The sequence below is a fragment of the Stomoxys calcitrans genome, chromosome 2 (genome assembly GCF_963082655.1).
Source record: "Stomoxys calcitrans chromosome 2, idStoCalc2.1, whole genome shotgun sequence".
Classification (NCBI taxonomy): Eukaryota; Metazoa; Arthropoda; class Insecta; order Diptera; family Muscidae; genus Stomoxys; species Stomoxys calcitrans.
This window is the reverse complement of record NC_081553.1, coordinates 163,603,783-163,627,267: the sequence shown is the minus strand read 5'-3', so window position 1 is coordinate 163,627,267 and position 23,485 is coordinate 163,603,783. Positions and strand designations below refer to the sequence as shown.

Genomic DNA, 23,485 nt, shown 5'->3' with positions numbered 1-23,485 from the left:
TTAATGGGTCAAATTTAGATCTATATTTTTTCTGTGTATCTTGTGGAAAGAGAATATTTCGCCAGAGGTGCATACTGCGCTTAAGCAAAACAGTGAATTGTTTTTTGTTCAGGTTTTTGGTAGCGAAAGTTTCGCTAAAGCTACGCGTCGGGCTTTACATGGTAAAAACTGTACCATTTCTTTTCACAGTTCTAGGAAAAATGCATGTAGGTATGTATACATAAAACTTGAGTATCAATGTGAAGACAAATATATGTACACAAAGTAACGTTTATTTGATAAAAATTCAATGAGCCAAAATCTACAATTACTCATAAGAAAGAAAATAATAACAGACAGATATAGTGAAGAAATAAGTTCTATTCAAAAATTATTAAATTCATATTTTAAATAGCCTTTGGCTACGTATTTCATTCCATTTGCAAAACGGCTTACCCAGAAGTTTGAAAAAAAAAAAATACTTGAAAAACGTTCAAAGCAATCCTTATTTACGGTGAGATATCTATAAACTATTTAATTTCGTAAACAACTACAATTCTTACGAGAATTTTCAGTGCTGATTGAAAACTGAAAGAATTTATCTTAACCTAATTTACGTGACAGCGATTACAACTATTTGAATTCTACATTTAATTAATTTGCCATTAATGGAAATTTCTTAAACGCCCGGGGGAGGGGGTTCTTCATGCCGCGCTACAGGTGGCTTTGATAATAGAACTACGTCATCGGGAACCATACTAAGAAGCTCTGCTTCACTTAGTTTCGCCAGTCGACTTGTGGATGGCGTGTCTAAAAATTAAAAAAAATTATTTCACAATTTTTAACACTAAAAGTATTTGGCATCAAGCCCTTACGAGTCGTAATTTTTTGTCCGTATGAAGGTTCAATAGGATCAGCTGGGTTGTACTCATCTTCCACAGAATTTAATAACGGTGCTGTTTTCATTATCGAGCCAATTAATGGCGGGGGAGGTGGAACTACTGGTTGTCCTTCGTGTGCAGACGCTGTTGGTTTTATACTAGCTAAAATTTGTGATAAATTCGAAGGAATGGCTATATTCGCCAAAACTTTCGACGTTGTTCCAGTGGAATTTCCGAATTTCTATAAAGAAAATAGTTATCTTCTACTCATTAAGTTTTATTTTTCTTAATACCCTAGATTCTCCTGTGAGCAAGCCGGCAATTTCCATCTCCTGCGCAGCAATTTGTCTGTTAATTTCCTCCATTTTGCGTTTTAATTCTTCTTCTCTGTTTTGCATTTGATTAGAACTGGCAGATTTAATAGTCGGCAACGGTAAATCGTCGTCTGAACTTCCACCTGGCGAGTAAGGTTCTTCGGAATCCTTTAAAGTTGAAACTACTGCAGGTACCACTGAAATCGAATTCAACATAGGCATTAACTATCGTTAACAATATTTTCTGTATATAATTGATTGATATTGAGTTTTGTGGTAAAAAAAACACTCACAAAAAATCAATATTGGTTCACATATAGGTATAGCACCCCCCACAAAGTAGTACCGCTCAATTTCGACTACTTTGAGGGTTTTGACAGTATTTTTCGAAAATTTCTGCTGGGATACCGTCCGAAATGTTGGGAAGAGCATGCCAAAATTGGACTAAGCGGATGGACCATTCAAGGCGCAGTCACGGTTAACATTTGCATGAAATAATCTTAAACATTAAATTATATGGACCGTACTTTCGATTCTAATAAAGATTTCATGCATTTTTTTGAATTTCATGTTTTTTTTTGAAAAACTTTCCTATAGTTCTTAAAAAATCACCTTTATAATGGATATCGTTTTGTTAATAAATGTTCTTTGACGAAAAAAATTGATGTAAATATATTGACAAAAAGTTGCGACAGATGATATAAAAGAGCTTTAAATAGAATTTAATAAAATTTAGTTGGACCAAGAAATTCTGAATACAAAGCTAAAACATTTTTGTAAAAATAATTTATTTTTAAAGCAAAAACAATCAATTGAAAAATTGCTAAATCACCTTCATGCTCATTCACAGTACACTTTAAATTCTCTGTTCTCTTAATTTTTTTTCTTTGTTTCAAATCTTTGCGCCAAGCGCATTTTGAAAGAATCCCAACACACATCTACCTATATTAAACATCTGTGAAGCCCAGCTCCATCACAACACATAAAAGAGACGGGACATAACATTGACTTAAAGGATGTCAAAACTCTTGATAAAGAGAGGGATGAAAACTAGTAGTATACTCTTGAAAGCTTGTGCATACAACAAAGGATAAAGACGTCGGTGAACACTGAAGAGGACAAAGCTACAGTATTCCGTTGCAAGAGTTTAGAGAGTAAACATAGTTCTGTGATACTAGTTTATAATTTTTCGCTGCAACATTTTACATTTTATTTATTATTTATTATAAATGTGTCGTGATAATCAGTTCTTTAATAAAGTAATGCAAATGTAAACATACGTAAGCAAAGACTATAAACGTAAGAAACAGAACAATAGATTTTACTAAATAATCTCTTGAAAAAGCCGACGAATCTTCGAGCAAATAATGAAATAGGCTTGTTTTTTTTCGAAACATATAAGAAAATAACAGTGGTAACTAATAAAAAATAATAGTTATTGGTGAATGTTCACTAAAATATAGAATAATCAGAATACAGATAAACACAGCTACAATTATTAAAATGGTTCGAGCTAAGTCCTTGAGTGTTCAAGAAATAGTTTTTTTCTATTTCCTATAAGGAATTTAGGTTGTAAACCCATATCCATATAGCGAAAACATACCATTTGAGGCCCAAAAGTTACTTCGGAAATTTTAAGGAACCTCGAAAATGATTTCCAAAATACAAAAATTCGAGTGAAAATTGCTTTTGCAAAAGCTGACAACAGCACATCTCCCAGATATCCTGCCAAAACATAGCAACATTTTGGCATAAATTTAAGTGTATGAACAAGAAACGTTTTATATGTAATACGTCCCATTTGAAACGGATGAAGAAAAATATCTTTAGTTCATCTTTGCTGCGGTCGTTTTCGATTGTTTGCCTTGTCAACAAAATATGGACAAACGTATTACGTCCACAATCTTCGAAGGAAAAACACATTAATTATGTTGTTTATTGTTGACCTTTGAGATTTTAATAACAGGTTATGAGCAGCTTTAAAATAAAATAAGACAAAATCCTGGAAAATATTTTTTAAATGTAATTTTGTGAAACAAAAGAAAAGATTTAAGAAAGCAATGGATTTTTCGAAGAATTAAAGCCCTTTAAGAAGGAGAAAGAAAGACCGATTGAGCGTGAAAATTTTCGAGACATTCTGGATTGCCACGAAGGATCCCTAGATGTAATAGATTGAAAATTATTGAAGCCAACCCCGTTAGCAAATAATGCAATATCGGAAGAGAACGCAATATTTAAATCATCTTCGCATATTGGTGAGTGCAGTAAGTGATAACATTTGCCACAAGATTATAGATCAAGATTCAGCCGCAGATGTCTGGGATGCTTTGAAGTCACAGTTTGAAGCGTTGTAATCAAAAGATCAGGTTTTTAAAATATGTATTGATTTCTCCTAATTTAATTGGAGTCTTACTCATGATGTTGCCATGCATATTGCAAAATTAAAGACGCTTTGGCTGGACATTAATAATGGACTAAGAGCAAGCTGAGAAAATGTTCTACCTGAGAAGACGAGACTATTACTAAAAGGAAGAAATAGGAGTTCAGTATAGCTTTCGGTATCATAACGGAATACATAAGACTACAAGTAAAATCGGTGCGGCAAGTGATTGCATGTGGGGAACATGATGAGACGTTGGAGCATTTCCCATGTCATTGCCTGGCTTTCGTGACCAACAGACATCGGTACTTAGGTGGGAACACAATACCAAGCATGAACCAACTTAGGGGCGTGGTATGGAAAACAATGAAGGATTTTGTAAGTAGCATTGACCTCCTAACTTAGATTTTCTTTTTCGAGGTTACTTTTTAGTATTTAGAGCGCACAACAAGCCTATTACTGGCTTAGGTGCATTTCCATAGTGGCACGGGGCGGATTATTATCCGCACTCCCTTTTCAACCTAACCTAACCTAATATACTCCTTATGTGCAAAATTTTACTAAGCCAATTTGAAACATTTAAATCCAGTTGGATGTTGCTATCGAAGAATGAAGAAATTCTGGCGATGAGATCGCCCCGCTATGTATGTTCCAGCGTAATTTTTGAATATCTGAAGATAAGAATGTGAGCGAAGAATCTTTAATGGCAGAAATTCAAGATTTAAGAAGCCAGAAGATAACAGAAATACAAAGAGGAAATCCGATACGTCTAATTACAGCAAAAAGCAGGTCACCAAGGAAGTCAAGAGATGGCGAAGCAAAACCAGTGGATCACGAGAGTTTGAAATATTATGTAAATAAGTAAACGCCATTCAGGATAGCAATGCAGTTGGTGGATAGAAATGGTGCCACTCGTCACGTTTGTAAGAATCCAAAATTTTTCAGAAAAATTCAAAAACCCATAAGAGCAGATAGAAAAATAAAGAAACGATTACCATATCCCAAGAAGCTTTTGCGAAAACAATTTTTTTCATAAATAGGGATCGCGTTTACGAAGTACCGTTTGGCAACTTGCTGAAACATAAAACATAGACAGCAACCTATACTTCGGAACAAAATTGCGGGAGCGAACGCGAAAATGGAACGATGGTAGAAATGGCTCGAACTTAGATAATCAGTTAAAAATAAAGAATTTTCAGATGCAATTTGGGCAGTATTTGTGAGAACAGATATTTATGTTTAAAATCTTACTTGAATGTCAGGCAAGAGTTTACGAACTGCGTTTAGGGTCTATGAAACGAGTATGTTGATTAAACAGATAGGACATTGATATCCTATTCGAAATATGAGGATTTCGTTATCTTAAAATTTTGTGAACAGAATAGTAAAACATTCAACTTATAACGAAACAATAAATAGCAAGCATAGCGGAAAACTGCAATGCATTCTGAAATGTAATCACTCCTTGATAATAAAACATGAATTCTGGAAGGCTCTTTCTTCAAAGTGAGTATATAAAGTGAAGACAACCCCAGATGAAAGCGTAGATATGGAAAACTGGAAGAAGACATCTATTGGAATCTACAAGTTAGTACGTAAACAAAATGTTGTACACACAAATTTTATGCTTTCACATATTTCATATTCGGATATTCATATTCGGATCAATCTGTGGCCCAACATTTCTTGTGAGTGATTGATACAATGAGACCTATCAAATATGAACACTTTTAAGAAATATCTAAAGCCACCTTTAAAACTATTGACAATCAAGTTTATTGTAGCAGGGGGGCTATTCAAGTGAGCGGCAGTGTATATAGAAATGTAGGGGACAGAGTTCACTAAAGAAGGTTAAGGCACTTGCCCAAACAACAACAAAAATCAACGATACAACTCTGTAGGTACGGCGGTGCAAATTCCCACTAGGCTGTTAAACTTCTGTACAATGTCAAGCCGAAATTCTAGTTTTTCTGTGTATTATCATTTGCAGCTGCTTTAAAATTAAAATATTTGTGATTATATATGTAAAATCTATATATTTAAACATGTGAGGAAACTTAAAAGACCTTGACAAATCTTTTGACATCCAGTGGGATTTGACTACAACACTGAAGGTTGAAAATGTCATCAGCTGGGCAAGTGACTCAACCTTCGTTACTGAACCTTGGTAGGGTAATACTTTATAATACTTCTTACAAATCGGACTTTATGAATATTTGTCACTTTCGATTTTTAGATTTTTGTCGCAGTTGTGACCCACAGTGCACAATGGTTCATTTTCTTACCTTTATTTGTTTTTGAAATGATTGGCGCCTTAATAATAGCATCCACATCGATATCTTTTGGAACAACAGATTGACGACGTTTCTTTAACTTTGGGCTGCCGGGGGGAGTATTGGAGTCGCCATCATTGGCGCGACTTATAAACTGCAAAAAATTGTTTTATTAATAAATTACAATGGTTTTTCTTGATTTCTACGTGCCAAACTTTTTACGTATGATACAAAGGGTGGAAGATGTGTAATGTGAGCATACAGCCTATATTTGCGGCTTTAACTAATATAAATGCTAAGATAGAGGTAGACGCACTTTCGACATGGTTGTTGAAAAATTGCCATAAGTAAGGCAATCAGGCTACGACGTTTTCGTCCATTGAGATACCATAGGAGCAGGAGAAGGAGGATGCCTTTTGGTTCCTATCGTTGTATCATCCATGCAAATGCAAATTTGCGAATGAACATTCCATTAAGGAACAGGGGCAAACTTCTCACATATCAATGAGTGCTGTCCGATTCAAGTTTTAAACTCAATAATAAGGGGCCGCATAGCGACACCTCTTTGGGGTGAAGGTTTTACATGGCAAAGTCCCTTACAAATGTCGGCAGCATTTCGCCAGGATTCGAATCCAGACGTTCAGCGTCATAGGCGTGCTAACGTCTGTGCTACGGTGGTCTCCATACCAGTGAACCATCCCGATCGCTTTAAAAAGTCCACCAAGTTGAAAATATTCGCTTACATAGACAAGTCTTCAAAGCAATCATTACCTTTTGCCCGCCTTTGCTGGACACACACATTCCAGATTTTGTAGTCTTCTCTTTCTCGTCGTCCCCACAGCTGCTGAAGAATTCGTTACTTGTAGCCTTCAGTCTACCAGCATGTTTTCCGACCAAAATGACGGAGACGCTGTTTTGGTCAAAAGCGATAGATATATTTATATCGTAAATTTTAATCTGTTCAGTCGTGTCTGCGATCCCAAGAGATTTATGGCTGGCACCTGAGTTTACCCCTAATGCAACCTGGTCGCCTAGTTTCGAGCCGTATACAAGTCTATGTAACTTCTGTTATAAGGAAATTTGTAGTTCCATCGGATCTATCAGGAATAGTGGTAAAGTATTTTATTTATCGAATAGCGGTGCAAGCAACGTGCAATAACCACAGTGTCTGGAACATCGGTCATTGTATCAAGGATAAAACAGTGCCCGTAGCCCCTGCATGACTAAAGAGAAAGCTCCCTTAATCTGCTATCACACAAGATAAACGTTACATGTGTGCTGTCACTTTCTGTATTCATAAGACTTTCCTTATGTACGTTAAATACGAAGAGAGCGCGCTCCTATCTCTAATTTTTTTATAAACATATATGTTCAATGAAATAAAAGATCGCTTTAATCGAACGTGGTTCTTATTTATTCGTCTTTCATATTAATTTTTTCGTATGTATCACACGATGTATACAACTTTCAGACTTACTATCTTTGAAAATACATATGACAGTACATATCGTTTGATAGCAACTTTAGCCTCACAGCAGCGGTCACAGCAATCTGTTCGGCAATAAAGTTCAGAGGCATTAGGTGTAGCATTTAATTCAGCGCATCAGATGATGTCGTCGTCAGTGCGGTTGTTATGCACAAACAAGCCATTCTTTGTATCCGTGTGATGCATTCTTGTTTTGAAAAGTAGGAGGACAGGAGGACTTTTGAAGCGCCGTCCACCAGACCACAACACCATATAGCCTCCCGGCACGGGATAGCTGTGTGCACCACACAAGTTGGGACTTTGAGGTCCGATCTGTGCAGTGTTCTTTGCTGTCGCGAGAAACTTAGCTGCGAGCTTCCGGCCGCGTCCACAGGTTGCGGATAGTGGAATGCTCGATACAGAGAAGCTGCAACGGCAGTCGCGGGCAATCAGCGGTATCGAGAGGAGAGTCTCAGTGAGATGTCGGTTGGCACCGACTCTTGCACAAATTCAGAGTGCCTATGAAGCTCGCGATCCCTTTGGTCCCGCGGCGATCGGTCCTTTGGACCGGAACGAGCTTGTTCATCTACACGATCTTGAGGAAAATCTCCACCAACACATGCAAATGTTGCTACAACAACAACAAGTAGAATATATCTCCCTTAGCCTACGATCCAGTTTATCGGACACCGGCGATACAACATCAGTGCTGGGCGATTTAAAAGAGTCAAAACTTTGTATCGCCCAAACGATTTTCGACGCAGGCACACTTTCCAAAACAACCTCTGACGAGTGCATATCAGTGACAACATCTTCTGGAATCACGTTGCTCGTTGGAGATTTTCCCGGAAATGTGTGTTAACGAAAAGTTCTAGTGTTTCCTAACCAGACATTGTCCACACATTCTCCATGCAGAATTTAAACTTATAATATATTCAATAAACAGCGACGAAAGGGTTGTCGATATCCAAACTTCCCCATATCAGCTATGTGGAATAGCATCACTTCCCACTTTTCCCAGCAGAAGCGGCTTCAACCAGCATGTTAAGAAAACGGCATTATCATGTGCCATATATAGGGAAACCAGCTGGTAATGAGAGTTATTAATTTCAAGACTGGCTACTACTGAATCTTCAGTGATTTCCCATGGGAAAAGAAAAACATTTAGACTTCTCTTTGCAAGAATACAGGCTTCCATTCCTCTACACACCCACGGTTCCTGATTTAATGCCGCCAAAACGACCTTACTATGGTGGAGATTTATCTGCAGAATTTTCACCAGAATTTCCATCGGGAATTCATCCTCGCAAGATTCTTCCGATCTTTCCATGATGAGTTTCCTCCCTAACCCCGCTGCTCATATACATCTTCAGCTTGAACTCGTTGAATCCGTAGGATACAACTCTTTCGGACTTGTTAGGGTCTGCGAAAAAGCCGTAGCTTATTACTAAATATTGCACGTCCCCGATTACCATCAGCCTCATCCAATCTACCAATTCCAGTCGGTGGTTGAAAGACTGGAATTAAAGACTCTTAATATGACAAAATTGGATTCGGGATCTGTAAGACTCCTTTGTATCCATTCTTGTGTCATTGGTCGAAAAAGGAATATCCTCCTTCCTGGCTAAGGGGTCGATTATGGATGGCAACTCAAGATTAAATCATGAAAAAGTAGACTTTTTCAGTATTATTTAATATCAGTGCTTTGTACGTACTAAGTATTGTAAATTGTATAAAAATATTGTATTGCAATACAGAAAAAAGAAATTTATATATAAAATTCACCCGTTGATTTTGCATGTGGTGTTTTGTTACTACTTCCCACATCCATGTAAAGTAGCCCAATTTTGGGCAAATATTGTCCGATTTTACCGAAATTTAGTTTGTGATATTTCTTTACGAATTCCGATATCTATGTTGAGTTGGTCCCCTTCAATCTAATATACCCGATTTTATTTTGAGACCTTATAAATTGCAATTCTTATCTAATTTCAATACAACTGCTCATTCATTGCTATTGCATGCAACCACAATGTCGAAATTAATTAAAATAATAATATGTATATTTATATATATATACTTACTTTGTTCATAGGATCCGCGATTGTTGCCGCAGGCTGTTGAGCTACAATATTGTACCGTTTGACAACTCGTACGATTATACCCATTAATATATCCGGCCTGCAAGGGTCGTCGAAGAATTCGACAGATTCAGATGGGCGCAACACAATCGGCAAAAGTTTCCTAGCGCCCAAAGGGTAAATGTAAAAATCTTTTATAAAAGGGGATACACTTTTTATAACACCTAAACGGCTGCGGTTGTCCAAATATTCATAGAGCAATTTATATGCCGATGTTTCTGTTTCACAAGCCGGCAACAAGCGAACAATAACGATTTCTTTGTTGGGACTTTTCTTAATTTTTGAAATGTAATCCCAAACGGTTTCGGCACCAATACGCCCAACCACATCCAATTCTTTTGACAATAGTTTCGATAAGTTTACACAATTGCCCAAAACAGGTTGAATACTGAGACTAAACGATGTTACATCCACCATGTTTATATTTCCAGTCCATAACGTAGTGTTGTTAAAACTGTTGTCACTGCTTTCAAATAAAGGGGAATCCAATGAAAGAAAACGGGCATATGGATCATGGGGAGGTGTAGGTATCGACACTGTACTGGATGGTTCTTGGTCACTTTCAACGTAGCTTGTGAGCGCAGGAATATCAACGACACAGCTTGCATCGGAACCACTACTACTAGTTGTGGAAGAAATCGAAGATGTAGGCAACGATACAACATTGGTTTTCCGATTAATATCTGCTTCTTTATTTTTACTCGAAGTTAAATTGGCTGCTTCCTCTACGGTTTTCGTAGATTCAAGAATTTTATCAACTAAGTTATATGTGTCGATTGAATTGGATTTTTGTTCGTTTGTTTGCCTCTTTACAGAACGGCTTTCTCTTGGCTTCGGCGCTACAACAGTCTTCTTTTCAGAATACGTCCTTTTTTCAGAGATATCATTTTGTTGCTCTGAACGCTCTTTCATGCGGTCTTTTTCGCGAGCGTGCTTTTCCTCTCTATGACAACTCTTATGACGTTTGTCGTTTCGTTCTCCACTCCGACTTCGAGAAGGACTCCTACTCCGTTTATGAGATCGGGATTTATCACGGTGTCGATCCTTACTTTTGTGTCGCTTTTCGCGTTCCCTTTCCCTTTCACGATGTCTATCTTTCTCTTTGTCCCGTTCCTTAATGTGACTGTTGAACGATTTTGATTTCTCCTCGCTGCTAAGTTTTTCGGAATTCGTAATTGTTTCTGACATATGGGAATTAATTTCCATTTCTGAGTAATTAGTTTGATTCTTAAATGTTGGCATGGCTTCTAAATAATTCGACTTCTTAACAATTGGTTCCAAATCTTCCGCTCGTATAGTTATGTCAACATTACTAAATTCCGAAGATTTTCCTTCAATCACTTCTTCCCCTTTGTGAGTTTTCAAAACATAGTTTTTTGCACATGCTAATGAATCTAACTCAGATTTTTCTATCATCTCTAACTGGTGCTTTTTTTCTTGTTCACGCCATTGTGCTAGCTCTTGGCTAGCCATTTCCTCTGGTGACATCCGAATAAGTTGTTTGGGCTCTATTAGCTTTCCACAGATCTTTGCATATAGCGTATAGTTTTTTCTATCTTTAATATTAAATAATAATGATCTATATTTTGCCTTATATTTTGCACCGGTATCGCGGTTAAAATAGTTGTACATTTCCAATTCGGTAGCTTTAGTGAATTCTTCAATCTCTTCCGGCGTCATGTTAGGTACATCCTTGGCGTTTATCGATTCGTTAGCAGAATCTTGCGAAGAAGATTGGCCTTCTTGAATTCTCTGCAACAACTGCTCTTTTAGAGTGTGTCGAACAACATGACGAATGTCTCCATCATTTCCTGTGTTTTTGTTTCCAGACTCAGTGCTAGTAGGCCGTTTGGCTGCACTAGACTTCTCTTTTAACGACTTTCCTTCTTCTGTAGATTTTTGAATTTTGTCGACTTTTATGGACACTTGTTGTGGATACTTTTGCAGTTGTTTTGGTGTGCTTGGGCGACTATTCGCAGAAAGTGGAGAATTCTTCAAAAAATCTGTAACATTTTTATTTGATTTTTGTTGTACAATGGACACATTTTTGGGGCTATTTGATCTAATTTCAGATTTTTGTTGAAACGAACTTAATAAAGGTAGCATTTTTAGAGGTGGAGGTGATGTTATCGCCTTCGAAGTTGTTGGAGATATAGATGGTTGAACGCGCACGTTTGGTTTTTTCTATAAATTAAAATTTATCAATTTAAACCATTATTTTATGCATTATAGCATTTACCTCCACATCCAGCGCTGATTGACTTCCAGGCCGAACGACCTCAAAGGTAGGATTATCTTGTAACCATTTTTTTAAATTGGCAAACGTTGGTGCGCTATTCCCACTCAAACTAAAAAAAAATGTACATAATATTATGAATGCATATAGAATATGAAGTAGAGGTCATAATGTTAGTGTTCATGTCTCAATTGAATTTCCTTCTGTATTTCTGCTAAAACTAACATAAATTAAGCGCGTCACAAATACAAATTATTATGCAATAGCATAACTATGACGGTATTTTTAGAAATCTTTATTTTGGTGTTTTTTATTTAAATGCCGAAATAGAGATAAATGTTCAAAAATATTTCATTGGACTGGCCACAGATGTTAAATTAATAACTATAGAAGTATTTATAAAATTTAGTCCAAATGTTTTGGGCAAATGCAAACCGAAACAGAACTCAAAAGAAACAAACCAGACAGGATTACAGCAAAAGTTCAAAGTTTAAAGTTCAAATTAACAAAAGAATGGTAGCAAATATAACGAATAACATGCAAGAGCCTCCACAGGCTTGAGACTGAAGTGTAGGCCAATATATTAGGTATAATCCATAGATACTCATTGCACAAGCTTTAGTGACTTTTTTGTGACTGTGATATTGCGACGCATTTGTTTATGTTTTTTAAAGGGCCAAAGGACTTACTGCATAGAACACTAAATTTATTACGCTCGTTTATTAGTATTTTACTCAAAAAATTGAATTGTCTACAAATACATGTGTTTGAATAAATGATTTTTCTTTATAATTGGGACCAATAACTTATTTATTTGTTCGCAATTTTGGTGGATTTTATGAGGCAGATTTGCGAATTGTTGGATTAGTAAGTGACAAGTAAGGTATGGTAAAAGTCGGGAATTGCCGACTATATATCTTACATGTACGTTAAACATGTAAATTGTAAATTGTGCCATGATTATTTGAATGGTATATTTAAAACGGAACCGATTCTAAAATACTTCGACATCTTCGTACAAGAATACGTTTGAAATTTCGTACAAATCTATGGAAAATTTTAGTTACTGGGACCTTATAAAAGTAATTTGGATGATGTATATATATGCGAGCTATATCTTAATCTGAACCGGTTATTACCAAAACGTTTACAAAATGTACAAAATTTCGTGGTGTTTCGACAACAAATGCACATTGATTACAAAAAATGGACGGACGGTCGCGCAGTATGAAAAAAAAAAACACGGACAGAAGGACATTCCTAAAGCAAATTTAGCAAGTCAAACTTTACACAGCATTACTTCTTCGGTTGTGGTACAAGGCACAGTTCACAGTGTAAGATATATAGAATTGCCGACTATATATCTTACATGTACGTTAAACATGTAAATTGTAAATTGTGCCATGATTATTTGAATGGTATATTTAAAACGGAACCGATTCTAAAATACTTCGACATCTTCGTACAAGAATACGTTTGAAATTTCGTACAAATCTATGGAAAATTTTAGTTACTGGGACCTTATAAAAGTAATTTGGATGATGTATATATATGCGAGCTATATCTTAATCTGAACCGGTTATTACCAAAACGTTTACAAAATGTACAAAATTTCGTGGTGTTTCGACAACAAATGCACATTGATTACAAAAAATGGACGGACGGTCGCGCAGTATGAAAAAAAAAAACACGGACAGAAGGACATTCCTAAAGCAAATTTAGCAAGTCAAACTTTACACAGCATTACTTCTTCGGTTGTGGTACAAGGCACAGTTCACAGTGTAAGATATATAGAATTGCCGACTATATATCTTACATGTACGTTAAACATGTAAATTGTAAATTGTGCCATGATTATTTGAATGGTATATTTAAAACGGAACCGATTCTAAAATACTTCGACATCTTCGTACAAGAATACGTTTGAAATTTCGTACAAATCTATGGAAAATTTTAGTTACTGGGACCTTATAAAAGTAATTTGGATGATGTATATATATGCGAGCTATATCTTAATCTGAACCGGTTATTACCAAAACGTTTACAAAATGTACAAAATTTCGTGGTGTTTCGACAACAAATGCACATTGATTACAAAAAATGGACGGACGGTCGCGCAGTATGAAAAAAAAACACGGACAGAAGGACATTCCTAAAGCAAATTTAGCAAGTCAAACTTTACACAGCATTACTTCTTCGGTTGTGGTACAAGGCACAGTTCATGTTTTAACTATAAATATGAACTTCGTTTATGAGTTTCATTCTAAGACCTAAATTACCCAACTTGATTCCTTAGAAAGCACTACCTATAACTTTGGAAGTCGTGTCGGAAAGTATTATATACACATACTAGCATACGCCCGGTCGCTTCGTTGCCCCTGATTGTACATCCAATATCAAGTTGTAACTGTATTGCAATGTTAAAAGCTTTAGCCTTATCCGTAAAGAAAGTAAGATTTTAACATTTTAAGTGCCTTAATACACGAATTTAAAAAAAAAACTTTAGTCGGCCAATATATTCTGTCAAGCTTGTAACTATATATATATTATAACTGTTTCAAAATTTTGTGAGCTATAATTCAATCCACAAAGAAAGTACCATTTGGTAAGTTTTAGTACCTGAATGTAAAAAAAAACTTCCTAGTCCAGAAAGAAGGTAGTAGAAAGTACCATTTTCTACGTTTTAGTACCTAAATGTAAAAAGTTCAAAGAAAATCCTTTGTTCGCCCTATTCTTTTCGTCAAAGTGTACCTGTATTCTAATTTGAGAGCCTATGCTCAAAAAATTCACTAAGCCCAATATATGCTGTAAAATTTTACATTTATCCCAAATTTAAGAGCTCTAGCTCAATCTATAAATAACGTACAAAATACTACCAATTAATGCACATAAGTACGTTTTCTTCCACTGCTGGTACGTTTTCAGCATTTCGTATTTGGTACGAATTATCGTATTTTTGCGATGACGAGCCGGTGCCACCCGGCTTCCCACTGAGACTCTCCGATCGATACCGCTGCTAGTTTGCGACTGCCGTTGCAGCTACTCCGTATGGAGCATTCGTTTATTCGCATCATGTGGACGTCTGGAAGCTCGCAGCTAAGCTTCTCGTGACAGCAATGAACACCACACAAATCGGACCTTACACAGTATAAAGATCTGGCATCGATTGATTGATTGTCTGACAACGCAACCAAAATAAAAAATTGTATTATGTATGACGACTTTTGTCAATTGATGGCGGTAATAGTGTTTTGGCAGTCCCGCAGCAAGAAAATATTTAAACAAACAATTAAACCGCCACAAAAATGCTAGAAGTTGTGAAATACCATGAATAAACATTTTTTTTTGAATTTAAAGCACTGTTGCACTATTTTTTTTTATTTATTAACGTGAAGAAAAAGATCATTTTATGTCGCCGTTTGTTGCTCTTCTCAATGGTTTTTTTTAGATGCACCAATCTCAATATTTGTTCAACGATTACGTGCTCGACTTCTGGATTAATATCCAAGTTAAATTGCAATAAATCTGCTCCCGTCCGTATAATGGAAATAAGTAGACACTCCTGGCTGTGGCTGACAGCCAATGATTCCTTTTTTTCTTATATTATAGCCAGTTTATTTTTTTTCTTTGCTTTAAAATATTTTTACACTATCAACTATTCTTAAAGGAACGCTCGGTTTTTTTGCACACGCACGGTTTGCATCATTTTTTTAACATCAAGAATAATTAATTTGTGGAAATTTTACCCATGGTTAAGCCTACAATCACCAACACATTTGTTATAAACAAACAAATGAGCAATTTGAACACAAAAAAATAATTTCCTTTTAATTTCACTGCATATTTACTAATAAAAGTTGCCATCCGTAATGCAAATTTGTCGACTGAAAGTTGCCATTCGTAATGCAAATTTGTCGAATGACAACGCAATTGAACTAAAGTTCCCAACCATAATTAACCCATTACACTTGTTCATTGTTTCTACAATAGAATAGTTAGTATTTCATCATACAGAGTCTTGTGTAGTCAGCGTTAGTGATAAATAAGTACTTTAAGCCTTAATAAACAGTGGCGGACTTCCAAAATGTTAGTTGATTCGTATTCGAACAATTTAAAGTGTATTCGAACAATTTAAGCGATAAAATTGTACATGAAGATACTATGAAAGTCGGTTTAATTGACTTAAACGTATATACAAATGTCAACTGTTACTAAGGGGCAGGTACTAAACGGTTAAAATATTCTAACAATTTTAGGCGGAATACATTGGTACACCGCGATAAAATACGTAGGGATATGGGCAAATAATTCCAGCAACGAGCAACTCTAACTACCAACGATTTCATATAAACAGAATTCCTAATAAGTGGAATCACATAAAGCTTTCATACAGAGTAAGCGGTGGCCCATATTTGATGATTTTATGGAACATAAGAAGTAAACGAAATTTAAGGAAATCATCAAATGGACAACCTAGGAACTGCTGTACATAATTCGAAATGTGGTCACGCCTATTAACATTATAAACAAAACCCACGATTGTATTCACGATCCGTTTAACGACGCTAAATTAAGTTAGTACCGGAAATAACCCGAAGGCCATACATCAGTATGAATGTGGATGCTTTAACATTTTTTTGCTTTTGCATAAACAATGGATAACAAAAGACGAAGAAAAAATGGCCGGATAAAAAATTTTTACATGTTTTAGTAAAAATTTTGATATGTTCAACACTCATTTGATATTTTTTGACATATTTAATAAAAAAAAAGACATATTTAATAATACAAAAAAAAATATGTTTTGCATTCCGTTTTTCATATTGTACATGTAAACAAAGCTCAAAGTACCTTTGTTCCGGTACTTTGCATATGTACGAAATTTAAACACCACACTAAAACAGTATACATAATCAAATTGTTGGCCGACCAACAGGCAGCAATGAATCAAACAATAAATCAACAAACACAGCTCCTGCAACAATTGACGCTACTCATACAAACTCAAAGCACGAAACTGAAGTGTCGCAAAGCTTCCAGTGTTTACAAATGTCGAAAGACGACGGAGAAGATTTTAAGGAATATGCGGGCAGAGTAAATCTGCAGTGTGAACTTTGTCGCATTCGCGAAATGCAAATTGACCACTTTAAGGGCCTCATATTCGTCTTAGGTCTCAAATCCACCAAAGACAACGACATACGGCTCAGGTTGTTGAAACTTTTGGACGAAACCAAAGAAAACACCTCCCTCGATAATCTTGTAGATGAAACACAACGACTTCTGGATCTCTAAAGAGACAATAAGCTCATAACGCAACAATCTAAAGCTGTATGCGCAATACACATAACGTCAAAGAAAGGCAAGTCTCACAGAATGCCGAAAACACCCTTATGGCTGTGTGAAGAGCTCCACTACACAAAGTTTTGCTCTTTTCAAAAACACAAATGCACAAAGTGTCAACAAGTCGGTCACAAGGAAAAATTTTGTGCCGCAGCGAAAAAAGGAAGAGCGGTAAATGGAAATAGCTCCACCGAACAGAAGAAAGGCAGCTACCACACAAAAACAGTGTTTTCGACGAAGCGACTTCAAGACAAGGAATTGCGCAAATATATCCACATCGCATCAATATTTTAGCGAAATTTAAATGTAATGTCTGATTCCCGGGCAAGACACACTTGCTGCATTGCTACGTTTCCGATATTGATAATCTAAACATCATGGGCCTAGACTCGATCGATTCATTCGATCTATGGGACACACCAATCTCTGCATGGTACCGGTATATTTCATTTAAGTTATTTCACTTTTTTTTATTAATCAAACATAGTTCATCCGGGCTTTACATTGAAAGATTGGAAAATAATCAAGTTTTTATAATACAAAAATCAGTATTAAAATCTAATATAATACTATTACAAAAATAAATTTTCCAATGAAGACATTTCATTACTGAAGAACTGAAGGGCACTTGTCTTCGACAACAGGAAACTGGGACTGTGCACTACAACCAAAGTTCCCAACCAACTTCTAGAGTATTCCAAAGAGGTTTAAATCCCTAAGCGACCTGTACCTTACGCAGTAAGAACGGAAATCGAAAACGAATTGGGTTGACTTCAGAATGCGGGCATTACAACGCCCACCGACTCTTCGCGTTACGCAGCGCCCATTGTGGTAAGCAGAAGAAACGGGAAAGTTCGCATTTGCGCATTGACATAAAAAGGGTTTTATCGCGCAATCCAGGATTTGAAAGTACCACAAAACATATCCGAAGTAAGATCGCAACTAGGCTTCTTAAATCATTATGGAAAATACGTCAATAATATGAAGAAACTTAGAAGACCTCTTGATGATCTTCTAAAAAAGAATCAAGCGTTCCAGTGGACGTCAGAATGGCAATATACTTTTGAGGAATTCAAACGTAAACTGACATCAAATCTTTTGCTGGCCCACTACAATCCGCATCTTCTTACGGTAAAGGTGCTGTGATATTCTATCGTAATTCCTACAGTATTTCGAAAAAGGTATTAAAGCAATTGCATGAGGACACATCGACGCAAAAAGTAGTAAGGCTATTGCAAGAAGCTACGTTTATTGGACAAAAATAGAAAAGGACATCGAGGACTATAATCGAAATTGCAACGGCTGCCAACTTGCCGCCAAAAGCCCGGTTAAGATAAACTTGTGTTCATGGCCAACAACTTCGCGACGTCTAGAACGTATACATATAGACTACGCGGGACCCATCAATGGGGTATACTACCTCATCATGGTGGATTCATTTTCGAAATACCCGTCTATATACGAAACTACGTCAATCACATAACAGCGACTTTTGCGCTCAATTTGGAAATCCAGAACAAATTGTGTCTGATAACGCCACACAATTTTGTACCCCACAATTCGAAAATTGGAGCCAACACCGAGGCATAGAACACACTGGAACTATTCGATTCCACACCTGTTCTAACGGCCAAGCGGAGAGGTTTGTTGACATCCTTAAACGAGTCTTGAAAAAATCAGAAGGAGAGGAAACCGCGTCAGAAGCACTCCAAACGTTTCTGCAAGTCCACCTAACCCAAATTCGCCAAGCGGATCGAGTCTAGCAGAATCTTTCATCGGAAGAAAACTTCGCACCATATTCGAATGATAAAACCACCCTCTGCGAGTAGTGAGACTAATTTAAAGATGCAACAGCAGTACAATCGAAAGCATGACACTAAAGAAAAAGTTTTTCAACAAGGTGATCTTGTGTTCATCAAAAACTTTCGAGGCAACCGAAGTTACCAAGTTGGTGAAGTCGTATACAATGCATCAATTCAAGTTTGAGATCAATACATCTTGGTAAAAGCTCACACTGATGAAATCCGCCCGAGAGATTCAGATGACCAGACTACAACGCGCCTAGATTCAAGCTTACCATTGGACATATTACTAGAAGCTTTCCAGATATCAGCACCATCAACCATTGAAGAATTCGCAACAGCACCAACATCACCGGTTCTTCATCCTAAAAGAACCCCCAAACGGAGACAACCTATGTAGACTTCATCGGTCACAGTAGATTTCTTAAGGAAAGAGATGTTAGAGGCTTCCTTACACGGTATGACGATCTGGCATCGACATACAAAGCCATCCTGCAAATCGACTTCAAAAGCTAATTAAAAACGCGCGTGCAAAAAATTAAAATTAATGTCGTGTAATAATTTTGAAATTTCAAACGTTTATTTTAAAGCAGATTAAAAGTAATTGACACAAATCTACGATTGGCGTATGAAGTTAAGCAAACCATTCGACCATTTCTTCTAAGTGTTGCCAACGAAATGTAATGCAAATAAAAATTGCACGAAAATCGAAGAATCAACTTATGCATTGCACGAATTTATTACGATTTGTGATAGCAAATTTCCGTGAAAATCGAAACAGGCTTGATTATTGCTTATGATCTGGCTATTGTGGTTCGGTAGAAGTTTATTTGCGCTCTTAGAAACATCATTTGGATTCAATAGTAGTAGCATATCAAGCATCAAAGGCACTCAGTATTTGTGCAAGAGCCGGTGCCACCTGAATTCTCACTGAGACTCTGAAATCGATACCACTGATTGTCCGCGACAGCAAGTACAACTACTCCGCAACCTGTGGACGCGCCCGGAAGCTTGCAGCTGAGCTTCTCTTCTCTGAACGCAACGTTCCAGCTTGAGTGGTGCTCACAGCTATCCGTGCCGGGGTTATTGGCGCCTTTAAATAACCAATGGCCAACCTGTTTCCGCGGCGATCGGTACTTTGGACCGGAATGAGCTTGCTCACCTGCAGGAGCTTGACGAGGATCGCCACTGCTTAATGATTGCGAATTATGTATAAAATCCAAAAAAATTTACATGCAGAAAGCCAGTTTTTGAATTTTAAATTTTATAATGAAAGACGATACTTTCTAAATGTAAAGTATTATGTAGTATGTTAAAACCAGTAAATTCGCGTTGATTTCGGCTGGGCCGAATCTTATATGACATTCCCCATGGAACCCATTTGCCAAGTTATTTGCATGATTTCTCTTTATATGGATGAGTATTGCTTTCTGTAAGTGCTCAAGATGGTGCTATATCAGGCTATGGACCGATTCGGACCAAACTTGGTACTGATGTTGAATAAGTCACCGTGCAATGTAATCTGTGGCAACACCTGTCTTAGTTTTTATTTTTTTAAATATACCTGTCACCAACGTACCAATTTCGAAACACACCAATCGGCTTTTAAATTAATCTAGAGTTTTTAAGGCCATAAATATAGGGATATTTTTCTTTTTATGACAATAAATATAACGATATTCTACTTACGTTCGACCTGATTTCCGTTCGAAAACAGTTACCTGTCAATAATATATTAAGATTGTACATATTAGATTCGTTTAAATAAAATTTTAACCAAAGTTGTTAAACTCACTCTCTCCATTTTTGTCTTACGGTCAACCATTGATAGCTCTTCTTCAAACAATCCTTTCGATTTTTTCTTCATTTTGTCATCAGTAGGATTTTTACTCAGGGGACTAGCAGGGCTTGATACTTCTGTCTGCGATTTTGAAATAAAATCAGTCCACGCCGTTTGAGCATGTTTTCGTATGCAGTCATCACTGCAGAAAACTGAGTTCGATCTTGCAATTTTCTTGCAAACTATGCATGGTGTCGGTGTTTCACTTGATGTTATTGCACCAGAAGCTACTTTCACACCCTGATTCGTAGATTGGCTTGGAGATATAGCCTTAATGAATTGTATATTTTGCTGCTGGGTCTGTTGTTTTCCGCGACATATTTGTTTAACTACTGTTATAGTTCGTATGGATGATGAGTTCAGAGTAGGTGCTGTCCTTATTGGCTGAGTAGTGGCAACGAAAACTTTTTTTGGGCCAGAGTTGCCACTTACACTATTTGAGGCCTGTATTATAAGCTGTTTGCCACCTATACTATTTAGATTTATGACCTGTCCACTGTGAATTTTTGTCTTTGGAGTTTCGACAACTGTCTGTTTAATTTCATTGGATAGCGGGCTCGTCAACTGTTGTGTATTGCCTGTAGCAATAGATTTTGAAACAATTGTATTTCCATCCAAATTATCACTATGAGCCAAACAAATCGTTTCAGGCAATTGTGGAACTGGATTTCTTATCAACATTTCAGTGATTTTGGGCTGTTTCTATTAAAAAAAAAAACAATTACAAGCTTAGGTGTAGCTTTAAGTATAACACTTACCTTTTCCTCAATTTTTTTAACACATTTTGGACAAGTCCAGTCGATTCCTTTCTGCTCCATTTCTAATCCCATAGCTTTTGTAATATTCACACATGTTCCATGGAACCAATCCTCACATGAATCGCAGCATATCATAAATCGATTATTATGGGGTTGACGGCATATACACCATAACCTATAAATAAATTATTTGTGAAAAAGCATATATTTAATAACATTTAAGCCGCCGCCAATGTAAGTCGTTTCAAGCTTTCTATTGTTTTCCTCAAATATTTTCTATTTATTTATCTTTATTATAAAACTTAAGTTTGCCCGGGCCAATCCTTGTGTCTCAACCTAATGAATGGTATAAGACCATTATGTATTATGTAGTTTTGGCATAGTGCCCAAGTAGACGTAGTGCCTTAATGGATTGGAGAAGGTTTCTGATCGAATAACTCAGGCGAAACTTGAGGTTGAATGCGTTGTAACACTGCTTCCAGCAAAAAAGTCTTGGATTAAAGAGGAACTCTGGTATTGCCATCTACACGGATGAACCACAGGTGGCAGAACAGGTCTGAACGTCTTGGTTGAATACCCAAAGCGAAGGTTTCCACAAGACCATTAATTTCTGCTTCCTTTCGTAATAAGAGAAGCACATCCCGGAGTGCCTTCCCTGCACGATTCTGGTCCGTGCCGGGGTTGAACAGAACCCTAGACCCTGGTTATGTTCGGTTTGCCAGGACTGCCTCCATCATCGGCTGGTGTTGGTGAGGTGTAACCGTGCATGGAGGGGGTACATTTCCGAACTTGCTCTGACCTTACATAACAACGGGAGCATAGCCACACTGTGCGAGCATAGACAGCAGTGGGTCACGAGCCTCGTCGCCTTCGGCATCCTCGTTGTCGGACTATGTAGCCCCTCCGACCTCCACCGTGCGGCAATATATGCAACAGCAGTACCCCAGCCGCAATATTGCCGGACCAGTGCCGGCAAGTATACCATTCTTGCAATATAGTTGCAACAGACTCCGAGGCAAGATGACGGGATTATAAGTCGGAAGAACATATTTGCAGCGATCCAGGAGACAAAGCTTAACAACACAGTTGTCACGGTTACAATGTGCTACGTAAGGATGGCTTAAGGAGTGGAGTTGGCGAACAACTGTTTTCATTGAATTGGCGAACAAATCGATTGACAAAAAGCAGTAAATTATTGCCATCATTTTTTAATCGAATCTGAAAGTTTTTAGACCCAACAGCACTGTAATGACTGTCTTTTTTTTAAATATAGCCGCTCAAAATTTGGATAAATACTTTGTATATAAAGAAGATAAAAAACCCTAAAACAGTCTTTCGACTCTTTAAATTTCTAGAAGAAAATCTAATCTTATTTATGATCAAAATATGCATATTAATGGAAAAACGTCTTCTTTAGCTAGGATCTAATTGTAACATATTTGAGATAAATGTTTTTCTTTTGGGTTTTCTTCACCAATGTATGTAATTCATAAAGTTACTTAAAACAGATACATTTACTACTATAAGTGTATGCCGGTAGCTAAACCTGAACCCGCCTCGCTACTATTTGTCTTATAATAAGGGAAACAATATTTTCCGCTGCATTTTTGGAAAACAAAATTTTTTTATAACATTTGCATATTTTTAATTTATCCTATTAAAAGATTAATTGGATACTTCGGAAATTCAAATCATGTGTTTAATTGCAATTTCAATAATTTCCAACCATTTTTTTAATTGGATATACAAACTTTTTAATTGAAATTTTTTCAAAAGCTGTGATTAATGTTATCGTTTTTGTGATTCAAGCAATTTCAATTAAAAAATTAATTGGATCAAATAATATCGTGATTTAACCCGATTTTTATTTTTTATTATTTTCTGTGTACGTAAGCATAATTTGTGGAAGATAATTATCGAAGGATTCCGTCCTGCGCCCTGAAGATAAGATAATCAAAATAGTAACCAAGCTCAGAAAGGCGAATGGGATGCAAAGGGTGGTGAAGCAAGGATAACTATAGGTTTGCTCGTTATGGATGGTCAGCTTTGACATATACGAAATATGAAGACAAAGGA

General features: G+C 36.7%; 1 protein-coding gene across 3 annotated transcripts in view; it reads right to left on the bottom strand.

Annotated features, from left to right (window-relative positions):
- Positions 1-254: 254 nt before the first annotated feature.
- The window catches only part of LOC106086864 (death-inducer obliterator 1), a 29,654-nt gene continuing 6,423 nt past the window's right edge, over positions 255-23,485 (bottom strand). For all 3 annotated transcript variants that reach the window (XM_013251679.2, XM_013251678.2, XM_013251681.2), the window contains 9 exons: positions 21,410-21,584; positions 20,607-21,353; positions 20,501-20,532; positions 11,673-11,781; positions 9,377-11,617; positions 5,840-5,981; positions 1,154-1,371; positions 855-1,101; positions 255-789 (listed from right to left, as the gene is read on the bottom strand). In XM_013251679.2, coding sequence (XP_013107133.2) covers positions 659-789; positions 855-1,101; positions 1,154-1,371; positions 5,840-5,981; positions 9,377-11,617; positions 11,673-11,781; positions 20,501-20,532; positions 20,607-21,353; positions 21,410-21,584 — 4,042 coding nt within the window. In that variant the 3' untranslated portion in view covers positions 255-658. The remainder of the gene's footprint in view (positions 790-854; positions 1,102-1,153; positions 1,372-5,839; positions 5,982-9,376; positions 11,618-11,672; positions 11,782-20,500; positions 20,533-20,606; positions 21,354-21,409; positions 21,585-23,485) is intronic.